This window comes from Rana temporaria, chromosome 5, assembly GCF_905171775.1.
Source record: "Rana temporaria chromosome 5, aRanTem1.1, whole genome shotgun sequence".
NCBI classification, from domain to species: Eukaryota; Metazoa; Chordata; class Amphibia; order Anura; family Ranidae; genus Rana; species Rana temporaria.
The window spans coordinates 204864449-204887880 of record NC_053493.1 but is presented as its reverse complement, the minus strand read 5'-3'; the positions used below and the strand labels follow the sequence as shown (position 1 = coordinate 204887880).

The following is a 23432-nucleotide window of genomic DNA, read 5'->3' as shown; positions in this document are numbered from 1 at the left end:
TGAATCGGCGTATCTAGGTCATTTGCATATTCTATGCAGAAAACGACGGAAGCGCCACCTAGCGGCCAGCGTAAATATGCACCCTAAGATACGACGGTGTAAGAGACTTACGCCAGTCGGATCTTAGGCTAATGTCGGCGTATCTTGCTTTCTGAATACAGAAAAAAGATACACCGGCGCAGCTTTGAATTTACGCGGCGTATCTATAGATACGCCGGAGTAAATCAATGCTGAATCTAGCCCTATGCCTTCGGTCAAGACTTCAGTAAACATAAGTTAAAAAAAAAAAAAAGACTTTAGTGAACATCCCAGACATCATATATTGCAGCAGTTGTAATAAATGGAACTAACTTTAACTTTGGCAATAGGCCAGATCTGCATAAAACTTAATGAGGAGTTTATTCAGCACACAGGCTATGGGGTAGATTCAGATAGAATGGTCTATCTGTCCGCCCGGCGTAATGTATCTCAGATACGTTACGCCGCCGTAATTTAGGGCGCAAGTTCTGTATTCAGAAAGAACTTGCGCCCTTAGTTACGGTGGCGCAACGTATGTGTGGCGGCGTAAGCCCGCCTAATTCAAATGGGGATGTTGGGGGCGTGTTTTATTAAAATTTTACTTGACCCCGCGTTTTTTACGTATTTTTTTTAACCGCGCATGCGTCGTCCATAAAATATCCCAGTGTGCATTGCTCCAAATTACGCCGCAAGGACGTATTGGATTCGACGTGAACGTAAATGACGTACAGCGGTATTCGCGAACGACTTACGCAAACGACGTAAATATTTCAAAACTCGGCGCGGGAACGACGGCCATACTTAACATTAGCTACGCCTCATATAGCAGGGGTAACTATACGCCGAAAAAAGCCTAACGTAAACAACGTAAAAAAATGCGCCGGCCGGACGTACGTTTCTGAATCGGCGTATCTAGCTCATTTGCATATTCCTTGCGTAAGTCTATGGAAGCGCCACCTAGCGCCCAGCGTAAATATGCAGCCTAAGATACGACGGTGTAAAACACTTACACCTGTCGGATCATAGGGAGATCTATGCGGAACTGATTCTATGAATCAGGCGCATAGATACGACTGGCTGAACTCAGAGATACGACTGCGTATCTGGAGATACGATGGCGTATCTGGAGATACGCCGTCGTATCTATCTGAATCTACCCCTTTGTGTTTATTTTGGTTTAGTATATGTACTTTAAACTGACAGGTGTATGCAGGAACTGTTATCGATGTACAGTTAACTCAATTGAAGTGCAAAATCCTCTATAGCATACTAGGTTACATCCTTTATGTATTATAGATAATACATTTAATTTGCAGTAAACAACACATCACCTTTGTTCTGACTTATATAAACCAATAAACATTATCTGATATCTGATGACTTGCTGTGGGCAATTTGTCGATTTGCATTTTGCATCCCATCAAAACCTGTCCTGTTGATACAACAGAAAGTGAGTGCAAATCTTTCAAACATTTTAAGAGGAATTTTCCACTGCAACAGGTTTCCATTTGGGTAAATTTTCCCTCTATTGCTGTTCCTTTGACAGTCATGTATTATTGGATTTCCCATCACTTTTTGCCAAAGTTATAAAACGTATCTGGATAAAGTGGGAGGAAACCTCAATCAGCAAGGGCACAGACTGGGATAAAACCTAGAATTTACAAATGTTGAACTTTTGGAGTTTTGGAAAGAAAAAGAAATGGTTAAAACCCCTGTAAGTTAATCATTTTTTGACCATGTGTGTTCATGTGTTAATGCTATCTGTGTATACCTTCTATTTTTGGTAATTGTCAACTGTATGTTATACGATAATAAAGGTTTGAATTATAAAAAAAAAAACTGTAAGTACATTTTTTGCTGCCTGTGTTCCAAGAGAAGCAACATAAAGTAAAAATAAATGCAAAGTGAAGAGAATTCTCTTCTAGACAGTTGTCATTGGAAAAGGTGGAAGATTTACCCTCACCTTTTGTTCTCTAAAAAAAATAAGGCTTTCCTTCACTTTGGTAATCTGTGTAAATTGAGAGAATGAATCTTCTGAACAATAACAATTTGACAAATGTCCTAACTCCTACCTGATCTATAAAATACTAAACAAAAAAAAATCCTTTACAGTCATTTTAAGGTTAGAACTCTTCCCTTATACAAGTATTAAACACGTTTTTTTTGTTGATATACTTTAAAGGCTCACAATCATAAAGAATATATAAAATTTACATAAAGAATAAAGGTAAGAGTCACTGTTATAATCTCTTTCTTTCAACATTAGGGTTTATTTGAACAGTGATGTCAACATTACCTGAGGTGGACTGCATTGTGCTGAAGCGTAAGGAAAACCCATCCAATTCTACTGAAGAATCAGATCTCATTATCACTGTCACCACATTGGAAGCTGATCGCATTTGAGGGGGATGTTGGGAGCCACAAAACCTGCTCACAAGAGTTAAAACATAATAACTGATACTATAGAAAATTGAAAATATGTAAATCAGTACAGAAACCACAAGTAGAACATACAGTGCTTGTTTTGGCCTGTGTTCTTGCAGAGGAGTCAGTGTAAGTGGATAGACTGGTGTAACATAGCCTTTGCATGCAATGTTTAGGCCAGCTTGAAGGGTTTTGAACCTTGACAAACACAGCATTGTGAAATTTGTTCTGCTCAATGCACTCTTTTAGGCCCAATGGTTAGGGGTGCTAGCTTAGCAGGCATCATAAACAGCTCCCAGGGGCCCCATTGGATTTTAATCACATTAGGAAGCTCAAGAGCAGCATTTTTTCATGGCAAAGCAAACGTGTTCTTTCTAAGTTTATACTTTTACCTAGCCCCTTACGTCCAACATATTCTAATGCACAGGGAAACGTTTTCATTTATTTTGAATGTTCCCAGCCATCCAGTGGAAACAAATAATACATTCTTACATGATGAAAAGATTTACCTCCTGGGTCTACGGAGTAAGTAAGAATTAGATAAGTATGGTTCTATTTTTCTACATGAAACCCTGTTTTTAGGCAAATACCTTGGACTTGGATATGATATACACCCTTCCCCACTACTAAAGAGTAGCTGTTCAAAATTAACACTTCCTTCTTCCTCAAAAAAATAATAATTGTGATTTGGCATTTAGGAGACATGTGTAAAGTGAAATTCCGCGCCTGACAAATATATATAAAGAAAAATTAAAATTATATATAGATATTTGTAAATGTATACAAATATTGAAAGTGTATATAAATAAATAATAAGCTGCTCCTCAATAACACAAGTATTATGTGGACATGATATAATATAAATAGAGGGCGCTAGGCCCATATACATTAAGTATAGTGCCGTGACACAGTGTCTAATTCACAATAAAATTGCAACATAAAAAAACACAAAAAGTATATATAAATGAGTCCCAACAATTGCAGCCAAAAGCTGCGCTTGAAGCCACGCGAGTGAATTCAAATATGATCAAAAATATATAAATCGAATAAATCAGTGAACAAAGTCCAATGGTAATAATAATTCTGTGAAGGAAGAAATGCCACCACCGCTTCAGTATGATTATCAATTCCACCCAAGGTGCTTTAGATAAGGTTTGCTCTTACCAGAGCTCGTTGACCCCTTTAATGAAAAAGATGGTCAGCTGAGCTTATGCAGGATTGTGCCTGCAACACATGAAGATATGGACAGACCACTTTGCAAATCCAGGAACCTCACACGGGATTATATGTAAAAGAAGAGAGGCCAGATAGCCAAATAGCGTGATACCGTTTTTAATTAAAATATTAAAATGTACATAAAAGTCAGCCAAATGGCTCCTTACATTGAGGGGTGCCCACCCGGCACTGAGGCTGCGGACCTGTCACCGCTCAGGGCGGTAGTTAAGTGGGATTCGCTGGAATATGGAAGCCGCCGCTCACACATGTAGCCAAACGATCTCTCCAACAGTCCAAAGCACGGGGGGTACGTCACGTGACCAGGCTGCCTCCGACGTACGTTTCGTTAAGTTAACGTCATCAGGGGGGCGTGCCTGGTCACAAAGCATGATGGTATATGTAGTCAAGAAAACACAATGATTGGTGGGCTGAAACTAGTTGCAGATACAACCTCGGTGCCGTGTGTCATCAATATAATACAACACCGTAGGTAAATTACATAACATTGATCGGATTTAAACAAGAAATTAGAGAGATACATAGAAATATATATAATGGCCACATAACATGAGTTCAAGAGAATTCCACTATTGAAATACATATTGGATAAAATACAGATCTCGCCGGAGGGATGCGAGATCTGTATTTTATCCAATATGTATTTCAATAGTGGAATTCTCTTGAACTCATGTTATGTGGCCATTATATATATTTCTATGTATCTCTCTAATTTCTTGTTTAAATCCGATCAATGTTATGTAATTTACCTACGGTGTTGTATTATATTGATGACACACGGCACCGAGGTTGTATCTGCAACTAGTTTCAGCCCACCAATCATTGTGTTTTCTTGACTACATATACCATCATGCTTTGTGACCAGGCACGCCCCCCTGATGACGTTAACTTAACGAAACGTACGTCGGAGGCAGCCTGGTCACGTGACGTACCCCCCGTGCTTTGGACTGTTGGAGAGATCGTTTGGCTACATGTGTGAGCGGCGGCTTCCATATTCCAGCGAATCCCACTTAACTACCGCCCTGAGCGGTGACAGGTCCGCAGCCTCAGTGCCGGGTGGGCACCCCTCAATGTAAGGAGCCATTTGGCTGACTTTTATGTACATTTTAATATTTTAATTAAAAACGGTATCACGCTATTTGGCTATCTGGCCTCTCTTCTTTTACATATAATCCCGTGTGAGGTTCCTGGATTTGCAAAGTGGTCTGTCCATATCTTCATGTGTTGCAGGCACAATCCTGCATAAGCTCAGCTGACCATCTTTTTCATTAAAGGGGTCAACGAGCTCTGGTAAGAGCAAACCTTATCTAAAGCACCTTGGGTGGAATTGATAATCATACTGAAGCGGTGGTGGCATTTCTTCCTTCACAGAATTATTATTACCATTGGACTTTGTTCACTGATTTATTCGATTTATATATTTTTGATCATATTTGAATTCACTCGCGTGGCTTCAAGCGCAGCTTTTGGCTGCAATTGTTGGGACTCATTTATATATACTTTTTGTGTTTTTTTATGTTGCAATTTTATTGTGAATTAGACACTGTGTCACGGCACTATACTTAATGTATATGGGCCTAGCGCCCTCTATTTATATTATATTTAGGAGACATGCTATGAGCATGCAGGTGGTATGCGGTCTCTTTTTTTCTGGGGAGTGTACTTAAAGTAGTTATATACCAACATTTGACACTTTTGCCTACAGGTAAGCCTTATTATAGGTAAAATTAATATAAACCTGTACGGTTTAGAAGGTATACCCTTTTCATGCAGCCGATGATGTCAGCATTGCATGCGCTGAATGCCGGGCTGAAGGTCCAGCAGATGCTGCCGGACCTTCCGGACCTTCCCGGGAATGCATGCATGCGCGGGAGTGACATCATCGTGGCTCTGGCCACTCACAGCCCCAGAGCCGCGAACCCGGAAGACACTCGAAGGGCAAGTTGTCAGCTCCCAGCGCTTGGACCGGGCTCCGATACGGGGGCTTCATTCTGAGGTAAGTATTTCATAAGGAGCTATTATGCGCTGCATACTAGCTCATTATGCCTTTGCCTTGCAGGGGTTTTTTTTCCTTTTTTTAATGTTTACTACCGCTTTAATACTGTATACCTCCAGCACAGTAGCGATATCACCATATCTGACTAGCAGTCAGAGCCAGCAGTGCCCTGTATCTCAGACTTCACATATACATTTATGAGGCTGTATGCACAGTAGTACCTAAGTGCCCTCATTTACCAGGAACTGCACTGTTATTGTTCAAGAAAAATTTAAGACAAAGGGTGGATTTTTCACGATACTGCTTATGCATAATTAATATGTTCCCTATAGCAAATCTTTACACTTTGAGTTAAAGTCAGCTTTACTTAAGGTTTATAAAATACAATTTATTCAGTGTCAGGTAGCTTCTAAATTGGCCTCTAGGAGTAGCACAGGCTCTTGTTACATGGTTCTGCTTTATAAACTCCCTCTCATGCTTCTATGTGTGTGGGAAAGCTGCAGTTGAATTACATTACATTTTTAATAGTTTTCATTCATGAAGAAAGCATGAAAAAAAATACATTTATTGATACATTACCTGCCCAGCACATTGTTATTATGCTCCTTTCCATCATACACAATTACATAGTCATATTCACATTTCCTATGAGCTTCTATAGCAAGGGACAAAAACTCCAGAATTACAGTGTGGCCAAGTGGAGCTTCAATGACCCAAGAACAATTCATATCTTTTTCATAGGACTGTGGAAATCCAGGACTGTTGAACTGCCCAGATACTCCTCTCAGTAAGCCCCCACACATACCTGAAACAAAATAAGTTGCTTTCAGTAACTCTAGAAAATCTTTGGTATTAATTTCTCTGTTAAATAGAATATATAAGTTTTTTTTTTTTCTCTCATTATTTTCATTAGGACTAGTTAATGTTTCTGCTTACCCACATGTGTGTCTGTTACGGCCATCTTAGATTCTGGGTTAATGGTTCCTTCCAGTTGCGGAGAAGGACTGAAAAGTGAATAAGTTGTTAAATCTGTCTGTATTGTGGAAGCAAATTCCTCTACAGTATCAGATGTAGTCACAGGCCTATGAGTGTATGTTATGGTTGGTTGTTCCGTGGCTGAAAATATTGCATCTTCTGTCCTAATTTCCTTTGGTGTTAAATGCCCGGTTAAAGAGTCATTTTTTTCATTTTTACTTAGCTGAGCTGTATTGTGTTTTCCAGAAATGGATGTTAAAATCATGTATGAAAGGCTACTACTTTCTGAGGGTGAAAAGGACTGCTCTGTTTTTTGGAGATTTAAGAGATTAAATGTAGTGGGTTGTACAGTAAACCCTTCATTTTGCTTGTAAACACCGTCTGCTTGGCTTTTGTTATCTGTTGCTGGCTGATTAGCTTGAGGATCAGTAGATGTGTATGGCCCGTTAGTATTTGATACACCATTGAAATCAACAGTAACATCCTTTTCTGGTTGCAATTGAAACAAGTTGGTGTAAAAACTGTCTGTGCTTTCACCAACAGCTTTACCATCCAATTGTTTTTCAGTGAACAAGGGTGTCAAAGGTGTACTTTTTGAGTTTGCTGTTATGATGAAATCCTGCTCTGTCCCAGAAAACATTTCCGATGGAATCTTTGTACTATTTGAAGAATTTTGTAAAACATTCTCTGCTGTTGTGTCTTCTTGAGTTGCAAATATTATGGGTACATTTGTCATATTCGGGATAGTCTCAGTTTGGAAGTTACTGTTTGGGAAGTAGGCCTTTGGTACTGGTGTTACATTTGATTTGCTACCTATTTCTGGCATAACTTTTTGTTCTGAAATAATGTTTCTTGTTGACTCAAATACTTTACTAAACAAATCAGGACTGTGGGGAGTTGTAGGTAGCGACTGTGATGACAAATTATCGATTTCTTTTATTCCAAAGAACTGAGAGTCTAATAGGTGTTCATTTATTCCTGGATTCCTTATATCATGCCGATTAGGAAAGGATTTTAAAGGTATTGTGCTTATCATTATGTTAGTAGTGGCCTCGGTTCTATGGGAACTTACTGTGCGTTCTATGTTCGAAGAATTGACTTCTGATTCACTTATGTATGAAACCAGCTTGGGTACTTGCACATTCTTGGAATTGCTGTTTTGAACATCTTTATATTTTTGTGTAGGGTTACCGAGGTCTGTAGATACAGACATCTTTTCTTGATTTTCTACTAATTCATTTTCAGTGAAAGAATGATGCTCAGAAAGCATGGCTGGAAGCTCTAATGCTCCTGCCAATGGCTCTGACGTCAGCATTTCCTGCAGGAGGCTCACATTCTTTATAGAAGTTAATGAGCTTAAAGAACTTGCTAATGGATCCGAAGTAAAAGTTGATGCAGTAGTTTTTGGTGCAGAGGTAGGAGATGGGTTACTTGTTTGCATTTTCAAAGTTCCAAATGGCACCCCAAAATAAACCAGATTATAATGAGAACAGTCATCATCATCTTTATAACAAAACACATCCCACTTTTCATGTAGATTTTGTCTGATGCCATAAGATATTAGTCCTGTTTTATTAAACCCGCAGTTCCAGTGACTGTTTATTCTTGGGTAAGCCACCTCTGCCAATGTGATCCAGCCAGCTCGGCATTCCTCAAGGCCAGACTTCAGTGCTTGTGATAACTGGTCTCTTGTAGCCAGTTTTCCACCAAAATCCTGTACACACGCATGTTGAGCGTTGAAGTATGTTAGCTGGTATCTCATGTGGCGATCATAATGAAATACACCCTCCTTACGGCCTGGAAAACAAAAATATTATTAGAGAATATTAGGTATAACATTTATTTTGAGACATTCTTGCAGCTATTTGGATGATACTGACAAACTGTACAGCACATGTTCTATTGGTCTATAGGCAAACTTTCATTCTCAGTGTATGCTTCTCTTATAAAATTATCATATTTATCATACAGCAACTGAGGCCCTGTACACACAACCAGTTCATCCGATGAGAATGGTCCGACGGACCGTTTTCATCGGTCCACCGCTAAAGTAGCCTGATGTGTGTACACACCATCAGTTCAAAATCCGATCGGGTCAGAACGCAGTGACGTAACACAACGACGTGCTAAAAAAAACGAAGTTCAATGCTTCCAAGCATGCGTTGACTTGATTCTGAGCATGCACGGGTTTTGAACCGATAAATTTGTGTACTAAACATCGGTTTGGACCGATCGGTCAGTGGTCCATCGGTTCGATTTTAAAGCAAGTTTTAAAATTTTGGTCCGAAGGACAAAAGACCGATGGCCCATACACACGGTCGGTTTGGACCGATGAAACTGAACTTCGGTCCATTCTCATCGGTTTTGTCCGACCGTGTGTACGCGGCCTAACAATCAGTCATTTTGTATTGTAGGCAAAGACTACAACATTTATTAGGTTCTTCAGAGTCTACTTTGTTCTCTTTTCCAGAGAACAAAATATACACAGATCAGCCATAACTTTATTACCACTGACAGTTTAAGTGAATCAAGCATCGTACACACAACCGGTTTTCCCATCAGGAAAACTGCCAGGAGAGCTTTTGGCCGGGAAAACCGGACGTGTGCATGTTTCCTCGCAGTTTTCCCATCAGGAAAACAGCCGGGAATCCCATCGGGAAAATAGAGAACCTGCTCTATATTTTCCCATTGGGATTTCAGGCATATTTTTTTGAGAAAGACTGTGAGGCAGTGCCGATGGAGCATACACACGGCTGGGATTTCCGGCCAAAGCTCCATGGCAGTTTTCCTGCCGGGTTCTCGGCTTTCCCCTCAGTTTCTCGGCTGACTTTTTTCTGCCGAGAAAGCTACGAGTAAGCATCACATGATTTGAAACATGTCAGCCACCTTTTTCCTGTTGTTCACTTCATTTTGACTGCATCGCTTTGGTTGTATTTTGGATTTTACTTGTACAGTAAAGACATCGTTTTAAGGAGTGCAGCAGTCCAGGATCTTCTTCTATCCAATGCACCTGTGCATAGCCAGCACCCTTTTGGTTTAGTGGGACGGAAGCAAAGCCAAGGGATCAGCAATTTTTAGAGCGGTATCATCTCTCACGTGTGTACAGGGCTTAACATTGATTATCTCTTTACAATGGCACCTGAAAGTTGGAAGGATATATTGAAAAGCAAGTAAACATGACCCTGAAATTGATGTGTTGAAAGCGGAATAAATCGTATTGCGGTTTGTTGTATTTGGGGCTGTGTAGTTGCATACCGGTCTGGGTGCCCATGCTGACCTATGTCTATAGCTAATTATGCTTACAATGGGCATGAGAGCATCTGGGCCACAGAGCAAGGAAGATGGTGGCCTGGTCTGATAAATCACATTTTATTTTACATCATGTGGATAGCCTGGTGAATGTACGTCGCTTACCTGGGAAAGAGATGGCACCAGGGTACACTATGGAAAGAAGGCAAAGCAGCAGAGGCAGTGTGATGCATCGGGCAATGATCTGCTGTGAAAATGTGGGTCCTGCCATTCATGTGGATGTTACTTTGTCACAGACCACCAACCTAAACATTGTTGCTGACCAAATACACTGCTAAGTACAGTGGCCTCTTTCAGCAGGATAATGCACCCTGCCACAGTACATAAATAGTTAAAGAATGGTTTTAGGAACACAGTAACAAGTTTGAGGATTTGACTTGGCCTCCAAATTCTCCAGATCTCAATCCAATCTAGCATATGTGGGATATGCTTATAAAAACAAGTTCAATTCATGGAGGGCCCCACCTTGCAACTTACAGGACTTAACAGAATAAGGCTTACCTATAGGTACTGTAAATATCTCCTAAACGTGCGCCGTTTAGGAGATAGTTACTGTATACTGGGCCGATGATGTCATTGGCGCATGCGCTGGGAAGAAACAGCCCCCCTTACCGTCTTAACAAATGAGTGACATGGCCGGCAGCTCTCACGCGAATGCTCGGGAGTGACGACTTAATTTTTTTTATTTTTACACTTTTTTTTTTATTTATTTTTTTTGATCACTTTTATTCCTATTGCAAGGAATGTAAACATCCCTTGTAATAGGAATAGTGTGTGACAGGTCCTCTTTATAGAGAGATGCAGGGTCAATAAGACCTCTCCTCCAGGCTAGAAAGCATGAGATCGGGGAAAAGAAATCACTGATCTCATGCTTATTAGCCGCAATCGCGGCTTTGTTTACTTCCGGGGGCCTCTGACGGTCATAGAGATTCTGGTCACCAGAAATCTAGATGACTCAGAAAAAGGTTAAACCTTTTTGTCCTAGCAAGGAGGTTTTTTTTTTTTGTAAATAAAGATTTTATACAAGTCTTATCAGTACAGGTGCTGTGTTAAATCTAGTGGGATGAGAGACTTACTTGCTCTCATCTGTGTTTGATTTGTCTAAATTTGGCTGTCGCCAGCCCTGAACTGTCCTGTGGGTCACTCTGTTCTCCAGAGATGCTGTTTCATCTCTGGACGGTAGGTGGCGCCGGAGGGGTTCGGGCGGAGCCGCTTCTCCCCAGCAGCCAATTAGAGGAGTTTTCCCTCGCGGATCATGCTGGGGAGGGGTATTTCTGGGGCGGAGGCCTTTGCTCGGGGTTCTTTGCGGGTTCCTGGTTCCAGGTGCGGCACCCACTTTTAGGTTGTGCGCACATCACGGGCCCCGGCGATATTACCTACCAGGCCGGGGTGCACGTGCACTCTGGGCCCTCATGGCCCGGAGCATCTGATGCTGCAAAGGGGCCCCAGTGACTGACTGGGTACCCCCATCTCTATTGAGAAGATCCCAAGCGAGTTGTGCTGTTCGGTGGGGGATCGGCTTGAGGAAAACCCGGAGGCAGGTGATCCAATAGGGCTTGAACGAACCATCGGGGATCTGGGTACCGGACACTGAAAGCTTGTATTCGGCAAACTGTCAGTCGGTAGCCTCAAATATCGCACTGGGTGGATTCGCTCTACTATCCAAACTTCTAAAGTACTAGGCCTGTGGCAGAGGTCTCATTCTAAGAGCCAAAGCTCATTAGAGCCAAGTCTGTGGCATAGACTTGTTCCTTCCCAGAAGTTCTAAGTGACACTCTGGCTGCCAGGCCTGTGAGAGGGGTCTGTCCAGGGGCACTTTACCCACTCCAGCTGGAGTGGCAAAATGACAATTACAATTATTGGAGGCAGGACTGCTTCCCTATCCATAACCTGGGTCTGCAGAGTTTATCTTTCTTTCACCAACCTATGTTGACTACCTCAAGTTGACTGTTGGTCATGTTGGACCAGAAATAAAGCATTGAAAAACGTCAACCAACAGCTTGGACATTCCGTTACTGTTCTCATTACCATCATCACCCCTAGACACATCACGGAGGTAACTTAAATACGCCAATCCCAAATCTAACCAGCGGCTCCTCCGGGGGTAGCGATACACAAATAATTGTATTATTAATATTACATCTTAAACTGTTTATTTAAAAAAAATCAGATACAAAATATATAGTTATGTACTGTATATAGCTTCCATTCAAACATTTATGCCGCGTACAGACGGTCGTTTTTTGTGATGAAAAAAAACCACGTTTTAAATCATGAAATAAAACAACGTTTTTGAAACTTCATGTTGCCTACACACCATCGTTTTTTCAAAATCCTCTAGCAAAGCGCGGTTACGTTCAGCACTCTTTTCCATTGAAACTAGCTTCATAACTTGCTTCTGAGCATGCGCGGGTTTAAAAACATTGTTTTAAATGTCGTTTTGCCCACACACGGGGCCAGATTCACAAAGAGATACGACGGTGTATCTCCTGATACACCGTCGTATCTCTGACTTACACTGGTCCTATCTATGCGCCTGTTTCATCGAATCGGTTACGCATAGATAGGGCTAGATCCGACAGGTGTAACTGTGTTACACCGTCGGATCTTATTTTCAATTTTCAATTTGAAATTATTTACGTCGAATAATATGTAAATCAGCGAGATACGCGAATTCACGAACGTACGCGGACCCGACGCAGTGTTGTTACGACGTTTCCGTAGCGGCTTTCCCGGCGTATACTTACCCCTGCTTCTATGAGGCGCAGCCAATGTTAAGTATAGCCGTCGTTCCCACGTCAAATTAAATTTTTTTTACGTTGTTTGCGTAAGTCGTTCTCGAATACGGATGTCGTTTACGTAAGCGTCAAAACCACTGACGTCCTAGCGACGTCAGTGGGAGCAATGCACGCCGGGAAATTCCGCGGACGGTGCATGCTCATTTAAATCGGCGCGGGAACGCGCCTGATTTAAATAGTACACTCCCCCTAGCCGCGGAATTTGAATTCCGCTAGGGGATTTACGATCCGCCGCCGCAAGTTTGGAGGTAAGTGGTTTGTGAATTACCCACTTGCCTCGCAAACTTGCGGGAGCGGATCTTAAATCAGGTAGATCGAGCGGATCTAAAGATCCGCTGATCTACGTGAATCTGGCCCACTATTATTTTAATTGACACAAAAAACGACGTTTTAAAAAACGACACAAAAAATTCGAGCATGTTGGAATTTTTTTTTTGTCGTTTTTTCAGAAGGCGTAAAACAACGTTTTGCCCACACACGGCCATTTTAAATGACGTTTTCAGAAACGTCGTTTTTTTTTATCCCAAAAAACGACCGTCTGTACGCGGCATTAGAGTGTAGTTATGTAATATTGTTCTGCTTGTTTGCCTTTTTGATACCTAAAGTTTATTTATTATGAAATATTATATCATATGAATTTTTCTTGAATTTTTGAATGCATTAAAGACACAAGGTGAACATTGTGCTGACAGACAGGCAAAACAAGTAGTTATAGATATTCCCTTGATTTGACTTTATTTCAATTTGTTTTATTGTTCTGTAACATTTTATTATAAATAAACATCACTTAACTCTGATTTGTCCTCTTTGTACTCAAATAAGCCATCATGGGAGACTATACTCACCTACTCAATCATTATATAAACCAGGGATATGCAATTAGTGGTCCTCCAGCTGTAACATAACTACAAGTTCCTCTGCCTCTGGGTGTCATGCTTGTGGCAGAGTCTTGCTATGCCTCATGGGACTTGTAATTTTGCAACAACTGGAGGTCCGCTAATTGCACATCCCTGATATAAACTATATAACTACTTACTTTGCCCAAGTTTACCACTTACCACTTCAGTGCGTCCTTTTTTTTTTTAAATATCTCTAAAAAGTGCTAAATTAGTTGCCAGCATTTCCTATATTTGTTAGGCCGCTTTCACACGGTCGGACCGTTCAGGTCTGCCTGTCAGTTTTGTCGGCGGACCTGAATGGCCGTTCCATGCAAGCCTATGGAGTGTCGGATGTCAGTGGAGACATGTCCGCTGACATCTGACCCGATCCACCAAAATCAGACGTATGGCGATACGTCGCCATCCGTCCATGGCGGATCAGATTGGGTGAGATCTGATGAAAACGGACATGCTGTCCATTTTTCATCAGATCTCTCCATAGGAGACAGTGGCGCTGCACAAGCCCCTCCCCGCTCAGTGAGCAGAGAGGGACTTGTCATCCGCCAGCTCAGCAGGGAGATCTCCCGCTGAGCTGGCAGACTCCGTAGCGACGGAGAATGAGGGCTTACAGTCTCATGTTTGTGTTGGGCGGGCACTGCTTTAAATTTAGAGGGGGTCTGAGTGTTAGTTGACTCAGACATGTGTAATTATGACCAAATTTAGCCTCTGTTCCAGCCATGGCTGTGCTGGGAGTAACCACCAATGTTCGCCTGAGGGTGTCGTTACCACCCCAGGCCAAGGGTGGCAACAGCAGAGTCAGGGTGTATTGGGTGTCCCCCTCGGCAGCCAATCAGCGGGGGTGATCATCCCGCTGTGCATGCTGGGGAGGGGTACTTAAGGGACAGACACCACTGGACTGAGGTTGTCGGTCTGTCGTCCCACGCACCTTGTGGCCCACCTGGCCAGGGGTGCGTGCTCCTGAAATCCTGGCACCGGGACCACGTTGGTCCGGGGTTGTGATCTATCTAAGTAGGCCCAGTAGTCAGACTGGGTCTGCGCTTTTAAGGTGATCCTGTGCTGTCTGTCCTGTGGGAGGAAGCCACTTGATGAAGGAAGCCAGGGGAGGACCTATCCTGGAGAGGACCATGCAAGAGGCTGGTATCTTGGGAGAAGGCCTGGAAACTTCATCGAAGGATGCACGATAAACTGAGAGGCTTGATGGTGATCGCCTGTCAGATCTGAGTTCTACAGAAGTGAATCTGTAGAGAAATCCGGGTGCTGAATCCTGTGTTAGGGGATTCTGGACCGAAAGTGTCTCCTCATGTGGGAAGGTCTGTGACAGAGGCTGTACTTTATTCCGGCTGCTAGGCCAGTGAGAGGGATCTATTCGGGTGAGCAATACCCACTCTGGCTAGACTGGCGATGAGAACTGTTTGCTGGAAGCAGGAGTGTTTCCTAATTTAGTTTATGCACCTGAACCTATCTACCTATTTACCCCTCCACCCCTTCACCAATGTCTTCTTTTCTAACCAAGTTCTGCAAATAAATCTAAGAAAGGGAAGTGTAAAGTGTGGACATTGAACTTTTCCAACTCTCTTCTACTACCCTGGACGGCAAGAAAATAGAGGTAACATGCCGCCCGAAATATTCAGGAGCTCCTTCGGGGGTAAAACCTTGGCTTGCAAGCATAATTCCTTCCAGAAACATGCTTGTAATCCAAAGCACTTGTATATCAAAGCATTTTACAGGATATAAAAGAGAAGAGAGGCACCTCTAAGTGTAGCAATAAGATGTGTCTGTTTTAATCATCAACCATGTGAGTTTCTAAATGTTGTACCTTTATTAACCACTTCAGCCCCGGACCATTCTGCTGGTCAATGACTGGGCCACTTTTTGTGATTCGGCACTGCGTCGCTTTAACTGACAATTGCGCGGTCGTGCGACGTGGCTCCCAAACAAAATTGTCGTCCTTTTTTTCCCACAAATAGAGCTTTCTTTTAGTGGTATTTGATCACCTCTGAGGTTTTTATTTTTTGCGCTATAAACAAAAATAGAGCGACAATTTTGAAAAAAAATGAATATTTTTTACTTTTTGCTATAATAAATATTCCCCAAAAATATATAAAAAAATATTTTTTCCTCATTTTAGGCCAATACGTATTCTTCTACATATTTTCCGTAAAAAAAATTGCAATAAGCGTTTATTGATTGGTTTGCGCAAAAGTTTTGACGTCTATAAAATAGGGGATAGATTTATGGCATTTTTATTAATATTTTTTTTTTACTAGTAATGGCGGCGATCTGCGATTTTTATCAGTACTGAGACCTTATGGCGGACACTTTTGACACATTTTAGGGACCATTGGCATTTTTATAGCGATCAGTGCTATAAAAATGCATTGATTACTGTAAAAATGTCACTGGCAGTGAAGGGGTTAACACTAGGGGGCGAGGAAGGGGTTAATTATGTTCTCTAGGTGTGTTCTAACTGAAGGGGGGGTGGAACTGACTTGGGGAAATTACAGATCGCTGTTCATACATTGTATGAACATGCGATCAGTCATTTCTCCCCCTGACTGGACCTGGAGCTGTGTGTTTACACACACAGCTCCCAGTTCTCCCTCTGTAACGAGCGATCGCGGGTGCCCATCGGTGATCGCGCCCGCTGGGCACTCGCATCGGCACCATTGCGCCCCTAGTGGCTGCAATGCCAAATCACGTTATATTACGTGATTTTGCGCAGCCGAGCCGACATGGCGCCGTAACACTACGGTGGGCGGTCAGCAAGGGGTTAAACATAACCATATTGCTACACTTGGAGGCTACTCTTATATCAAGACATCGCTTGTATATAAAGGCAAAATGTATTAACCACTTCCCGACGGCCGTACAACTTTATACGGCCGCAGGGTGGTTGTAATTCTCTGACTCGCTGTGTTTTTACGACCTCGGCTCCTCCTGGCCACTGGGGGGCGCGCGAGCACGCCGGCGGCGCGCGTGCCCACTGTATCACTGAGATGCCGATGCGCGTGCCTGATGGCCGTGATGTCCGCCAGGCACCCGCGATCAGCGGTTACAGAGACAAGGACGTGGATCTGTGTGTGTAAACACACAGATCCACGTCCTGTCAGGGAGAGAGGAGACCGATCTGTGTCTCTTGTACATAGGGACACAGATCGTTCACCTCCCCCAGTCACCCCCCTTCCCCCACAGTTAGTAACACTAGGCAGGGTACACATTTAACCCCTCCCTCACCCCCTAGTGTTAACCCCTTCAATGCCAGTCACATTTATACAGTAATTAGTGCATATTTATAGCACTGATCGCAGTATAAATGTGAATGGTGCCAAAAATGTGTCAAAAGTGTCCGATGTGTCTGCCATTATGCCGCAGTCCCAATAAAAATCGCAGATCGCCGCCATTACTAGTAAAAAAAAAAAATAACAAATAATAATTCTGTCCCCTATTTTGTAGGCGCTATAACTTTTGCGCAAACCAGTCGCTTATTGCGATATTTTTTTGGTAAAAAAAAAAATGTAGAATACGTATCGGCCTAGACTGAGAAGGGGTAGTGGAATTATGCAAATAGAGATATCTACCCATATGTAATTAATACAACACCTAATAGTACTGCGAAAAATGAAAAGTTGTTAAGACTGCAAGAAGTATATACAGAGAAAATAACTGAATTGCCATCATTTGGATGTTGGTCAAAGAAATAACAAAACTATATAGACCATATATAATACTATGACTTCTTTAGGCATATACAATATTTATTTGCATGGAAATTATTACGATAAGCATAATACACCTGGTTGATTATTATTACAATATTATTACTAAAGCAGTTGTAATTGTGAACTTACGATTTAAGTAGTGCTTGCATGGCGGGATGCAGAAGCTTGTAGAGAGGAGCGCAACTTGAAGCGTGCAGATCAACAACCACTCCATAGTACACAATTATAGCTAATACTACAATGGGCTTGAGTTTCACTGCAAAAAAGACCCTTAAAGGAAAAAGAAAGGAAGGAAATGTACCATCCTGAAGTAGAGGATGGATTGGGAAACCAAGCAGGGAAGAGATTGTTTAAAAAAGCGTTGCTTGAAGGAAGCTAGAATTTACGTTAACCCTGTTAATGCTGTTTATTTATTCTGTTGCAATATAGAGCATGCTAACTGCTCCCTAAAGGCAGAAACAACATTGCAATCTATATTGGCCATAACTAGAGTATGAGCATATCTAAACCCAAAAACAAAAATGGAATATCAAGCTTTTTATTTGTGGTGGTTACATTCATTTTGTTTTTCTCAGGCTTTTTTCTTTTTACTTGGTGACTCTGCCATTAAGACGCTTTCAGTCCTAAGATGACAACACTCACTTACCCTTCTGCATCAGAACTACAGAAAGACTGGACCACAGAACTCTCCCTTCTCCTACTGTCTCTAACATAGAGGGAAGAGTTCTGTATTCGTCAGAGAGAACAATATAACAATGTAGCGCACCTCCCAAAGAGCTGCAAGTAGAATGGGATACCCCACCCTGCACAGCCAAGCACACCAAATTTTCACAGTCACTTCAGAGTCAGAAAACCTTCAGCACTTTGTTTTTTTTGTTTTATTGAGGGAAAATAATTTGGATAGGGATTAGGAAATTATGGGATGACCACCTGACTTCAAACAACTACATGGACAACTTCTCCTATATACAGTCTATATGCACTCCTTACTTCCTCCAGCACACTTGCTTGCAGAACTCCAGCACACTGTTTGTGAATCTGACAAAAACCACTCAGATTTAGAGCAACAGCCTGTTATAGGAAGGCACCCGAGGCCCCTTTAAGTGTGTGTAGAAAAAACTAAGTGTCCAGCTTAATTGTTCCTGTGGCTGCTTATCCCAACACAACCTCTTCAGGCACTGCCAGCTGACACTTTTACTAGCTCTCCAGGCTAACTTCTCCACAGTCCTCCCAGACTGACACTCTCTCCACAGTCCTCCCAGACTGACACTCTCTCCACAGTCCTTCCAGACTGACACTCTCTCCACAGTCCTCCCAGACTGACACTCTCTCCACAGTCCTTCCAGACTGACACTCTCTCCACAGTCCTTCCAGACTGACACTCTCTCCACAGTCCTCCCAGACTGACACTCTCTCCACAGTCCTCCTAGACTGACACTCTCTCCACAGTCCTCCCAGACTGACACTCTCTCCACAGTCCTCCCAGACTGACACTCTCTCCACAGTCCTTCCAGACTGACACTCTCTCCACAGTCCTCCCAGACTGACACTCTCTCCACAGTCCTTCCAGACTGACACTCTCTCCACAGTCCTCCCAGACTGACACTCTCTCCACAGTCCTCCTAGACTGACACTCTCTCCACAGTCCTCCAAGACTGACACTCTCTCCACAGTCCTCCTAGACTGACACTCTCTCCACAGTCCTCCTAGACTGACACTCTCTCCACAGTCCTCCTAGACTGACACTCTCTCCACAGTCCTCCAAGACTGACACTCTCTCCAAAGTCCTCCAAGACTGACACTCTCTCCACAGTCCTCCAAGACTGACACTCTTTCCACAGTCCTCCCAGACTGACACTCTCTCCACAATCCTCCAAGACTGACACTCTCTCCACAGTCCTCCCAGACTGACACTCTCTCCACAGTCCTCCCAGACTGACACTCTCTCCACAGTCCTCCTAGACTGACACTCTCTCCACAGTCCTCCAAGACTGACACTCTCTCCACAGTCCTCCTAGACTGACACTCTCTCCACAGTCCTCCTAGACTGACACTCTCTCCACAGTCCTCCTAGACTGACACTCTCTCCACAGTCCTCCAAGACTGACACTCTCTCCAAAGTCCTCCAAGACTGACACTCTCTCCACAGTCCTCCAAGACTGACACTCTCTCCACAGTCCTCCAAGACTGACACTCTTTCCACAGTCCTCCCAGACTGACACTCTCTCCACAGTCCTCCAAGACTGATCATTTACCAGACCACCCAGCTGACTTCTCAGGAGATCTCCTGGACATACTGGCCTGCTCCCGTTGTCCTCTCCTTGCTCCCGTGCCTCCAGGAAGGGGTTCCTCTGTGTGGGGGATCCTTTCAGCACCAAGTTAACCCCTCTCCCCAGACTTGAAGACCCCTCGACAGCCTCCTAAGCACTCCATCTCCTTCTACCAACCGACTACCCCTGTTGGCATGACTCATGCCTATTTATGAGGGATTTACCCCCTTCCAGACCCTTTTTATGGGGATTTGTCTAGGACCTCATAAATATGCCAAGGAGCTCCTACTAGTCTCCACCCACTACCTCTGGAAGTTTCTTAAATTTTCCAGAAACAGGGAGAGGCACCAGAAAAACTGCTTGTTGAGTCATCCAGCCTCCCAGAGTCACTTAGCCCTAACCCAGATTCAACCCAGGCCTTACTCTCACCAGACCAATTTTCCTACACTAACAAAGCCTATTTACACCTAGCACACTAGCTAGGGGGTGCTACAACAAATAAAACAATAATAGTCGGCAAAGGAAATTATCAGCTCACAAGTTTTCTGGCAAGATCAAAGGGTATTTTTGAACTTATCAAACAGATATAACAAAAAGCTGTCAATTATATATTTAAAAGAGCAAAACATAACAAATAGGAGAAGTTCATTATTAACCACTTGCTGCCCGCCTTATGCAAAAAGACGTTGGCAAAGTGGTTTCAATAACCTGAGTGGACGTCATATGATTCCATTTAAAGACTATACAGCAAACTGTTAAAACAACAAACACTTTAAGTATTAATATATGATGTATATAGTAGTATAGTGCCCCTTACTTTGCTAGTCAGTGGGGGGTCTTAAACTCCTTAATATCAGTGAGTGTAAAAATAATCCCCATTATTCCCCACCCCAAAACACCCTGTCCCCATGTTGACGAGGACAGGGCCTCTTCCCGACAACCCTGGTTGTTGGGTTCTGCGGGCGGGGGCTTATCGGACTCTGGGAGCCCCCTTTAATAAGGGGGCCCCCAGATCCCGGCCCCCACCCTATGTGATTGAGTATGGGGTACATCGTACCCCTACCCATTCACCTGGGGAAAAAAGTGTCAAGAAAAAAAACACACACACTACACAGGTTTTTAAAGTAATTTATTAGGCAGCTCCGGGGGTCTTCTTCCGACTTCGGGGGTCTCTTCCAACTCTCTTCTCCACGCTCTCCTGTGCTTTCTGCCGGGCCCCTCCGCTATCTTCTTGCAGCTCTTTTACAAGCGGGGGGACCGGTCTTCTCCGCTGTCTTCTTCCCTCTTCTTGACTCGACGATCTCACTCGCTGTAATTCCGTGTGCGTGGTGCGCAACCATGGGGCGTGGTCACCGGGTGATGTCACCTGGTGACCCCACTTGTATGACGTCACAGTCCTGGGGCATGATGGGACTGTGACGTCATATGGTGCCGCCATCTTGCTACATCCTGCACTTGTCCATAGGCAGGAATAACAAGGATGTATTTCTGGACAGCCGCACTCTGAACAATAGTAGCCTTTATTAAAATTCGTTCAGAGTGCGGCTGTCCAGAAATACATCCTTGCTATTCCTGCCTTGCTGTCTGCACCAGATATCTTTGTGGGGTGGATCACCACCAAGGTTTCCACCTAGAGCGGCTACCTCTCTTTCCCCTGCACTTGTCCATAGTAAGGATACATTGAGAAGGGGGAAGCATACATCTTATTACTTACCAGAGTTTAGCATTTTACATTTACATTTTTTTTTTTTTTAACAGGAAAGTGAGTTTATGTAGTGATATACAGTACTTAAAACTCTGTGTGACTGGTTAGATGTTGAATTTTAAAAGCAGCGAACTTGCGTCAGATTAGCAAACCTGTGAAATAAGAAGGCTTGTCGCTGCTTTTAAAATTCAACATCATAACAGTCAGACGTAGTTCTAAGTACTGTATTTCAGTATATAAACTCACTTTACTGTTAAAGGGGTTGTAAAGTTAAACGTTTTTTCACCCTAATGCATTCTTTGCATTAAGGTGAAAAAACATCCGAGGATTAGCGCCCGAAAATCCTGTGCCGTGATCGCGCTAGCTTCTCGACTGGGGTTCTTGCTCATTCATTGGTTGATTGAAAGCAGCACAACCATTGGCTCGTGCTGCTGTCAATCACATCCAATGACAGGGCTGCTCCGGGGGCGGGGCCGAGTGATATAGTGAGCGGCTATAGCCACCAGCTGTATCACGGGAGCGCGCCTGCAAGAACTAACCACCATGCAAGCTCGCTCGCATGAAGGTGGATAGTTCTTGCGGGGAGGAGCTGAGACAGCCGCCGAGGGACCCCAGAAGACCGGGTTTGGAGCCACTCTGCTTAAAACGAGCTGCACAGTGGAGGTAAGTATAACATGTTTGTTATTTAAAAAAAAAATACTTTTAGTGTTCCTTTATGTTTCAATGATTTTTATTCAAGTTTTAAGAGAACAGATCGCGGCATTACACTGAACAACATACAGCGTTTTTAGTGAGTAATACAGACAATACATACAAGGAATCCTCCTCATATGACAGGCGTAGCCTATTGTCTTTTCCTGAAGTGAACCATCCCTTATGCAATCTGGTGTATTAGCATATGCGAGAAAAAAAAAAAAAAAGCGGAGGGCGCACCGACCTCGTGTGATACTGATAAAATGTATTTATTCCAATAGTAAAATCAATGGTTATACTCACAAAATTGGAGTTAAAATCAGGCTTTAAAAATAAGTACAGCAGATGTCCAGCATCGTCAGTGGAACACGAATAATCGTTTGAACCAATCAGTCGATGTAATAGCTGACGCGTTTCGGGGGCGTACCCCTTTCCTCAGAGCTAACGTGGTCTGCAGTGCTCCCTCGCCGTGGTGATTGTGGGAATATATATACACACACACACACACATGCACATACACACACGCCCACACATGTGGACAGACAGACCTATGCTGATAGGTCAGTGTCAAGGTGTACTCCTCCCAGGTAAGAGGGGAGCGTTTTTTCAGGGACCCCTCCTCTAAATCCTCAAAGCACCTATCCCTTACATGAGGGTGGTCTCAAACCAGCAATGCAGCCTAAATTGTTTACTTTTTAATCTGTCATTTCAACAATTTAGGCTGCATTGCTGGTTTGAGACCACCCTCATGTAAGGGATAGGTGCTTTGAGGATTTAGAGGAGGGGTCCCTGAAAAAACGCTCCCCTCTTACCTGGGAGGAGTACACCTTGACACTGACCTATCAGCATAGGTCTGTCTGTCCACATGTGTGGGCGTGTGTGTATGTGCATGTGTGTGTGTGTGTGTGTATATATATTCCCACAATCACCACGGCGAGGGAGCACTGCAGACCACGTTAGCTCTGAGGAAAGGGGTACGCCCCCGAAACGCGTCAGCTATTACATCGACTGATTGGTTCAAACGATTATTCGTGTTCCACTGATGATGCTGGACATCTGCTGTACTTATTTTTAAAGCCTGATTTTAACTCCAATTTTGTGAGTATAACCATTGATTTTACTATTGGAATAAATACATTTTATCAGTATCACACGAGGTCGGTGCGCCCTCCGCTTTTTTTTCTTTTTTTTTTGCCTTTTTTTTTCTCTTTTATAGCTTCATGAATTCCCACGATTCTGAGGAGGGCTGCAAGACTCTAGATCAGTGATGGCGAACCTTGGCACCCCAGATGTTTTGGAACTACATTTCCCATGATGCTCAGCTACTCTGAAGAGTGCATGAGCATCATGGGAAATGTAGTTCCAAAACATCTGGGGTGCCAAGGTTCGCCAT

General features: G+C 43.1%; 1 protein-coding gene across 2 annotated transcripts in view; it reads right to left on the bottom strand.

Moving 5' to 3' along the window:
• The window catches only part of LOC120940562, a 66306-nt gene extending 48649 nt beyond the window's left edge, over nt 1-17657 (bottom strand). The window contains exons 1-4 of one of the 2 annotated variants that reach the window (XM_040353502.1): nt 17501-17657; nt 6608-8443; nt 6251-6476; nt 2315-2445 (exon numbers count right to left, since the gene is read on the bottom strand). In XM_040353502.1, coding sequence (XP_040209436.1) covers nt 2315-2445; nt 6251-6476; nt 6608-8443; nt 17501-17585 — 2278 coding nt within the window. In that variant the 5' untranslated portion in view covers nt 17586-17657. The remainder of the gene's footprint in view (nt 1-2314; nt 2446-6250; nt 6477-6607; nt 8444-17500) is intronic. The other variant, XM_040353501.1, reaches the window with a different exon arrangement.
• Nucleotides 17658-23432: the final 5775 nt, after the last annotated feature.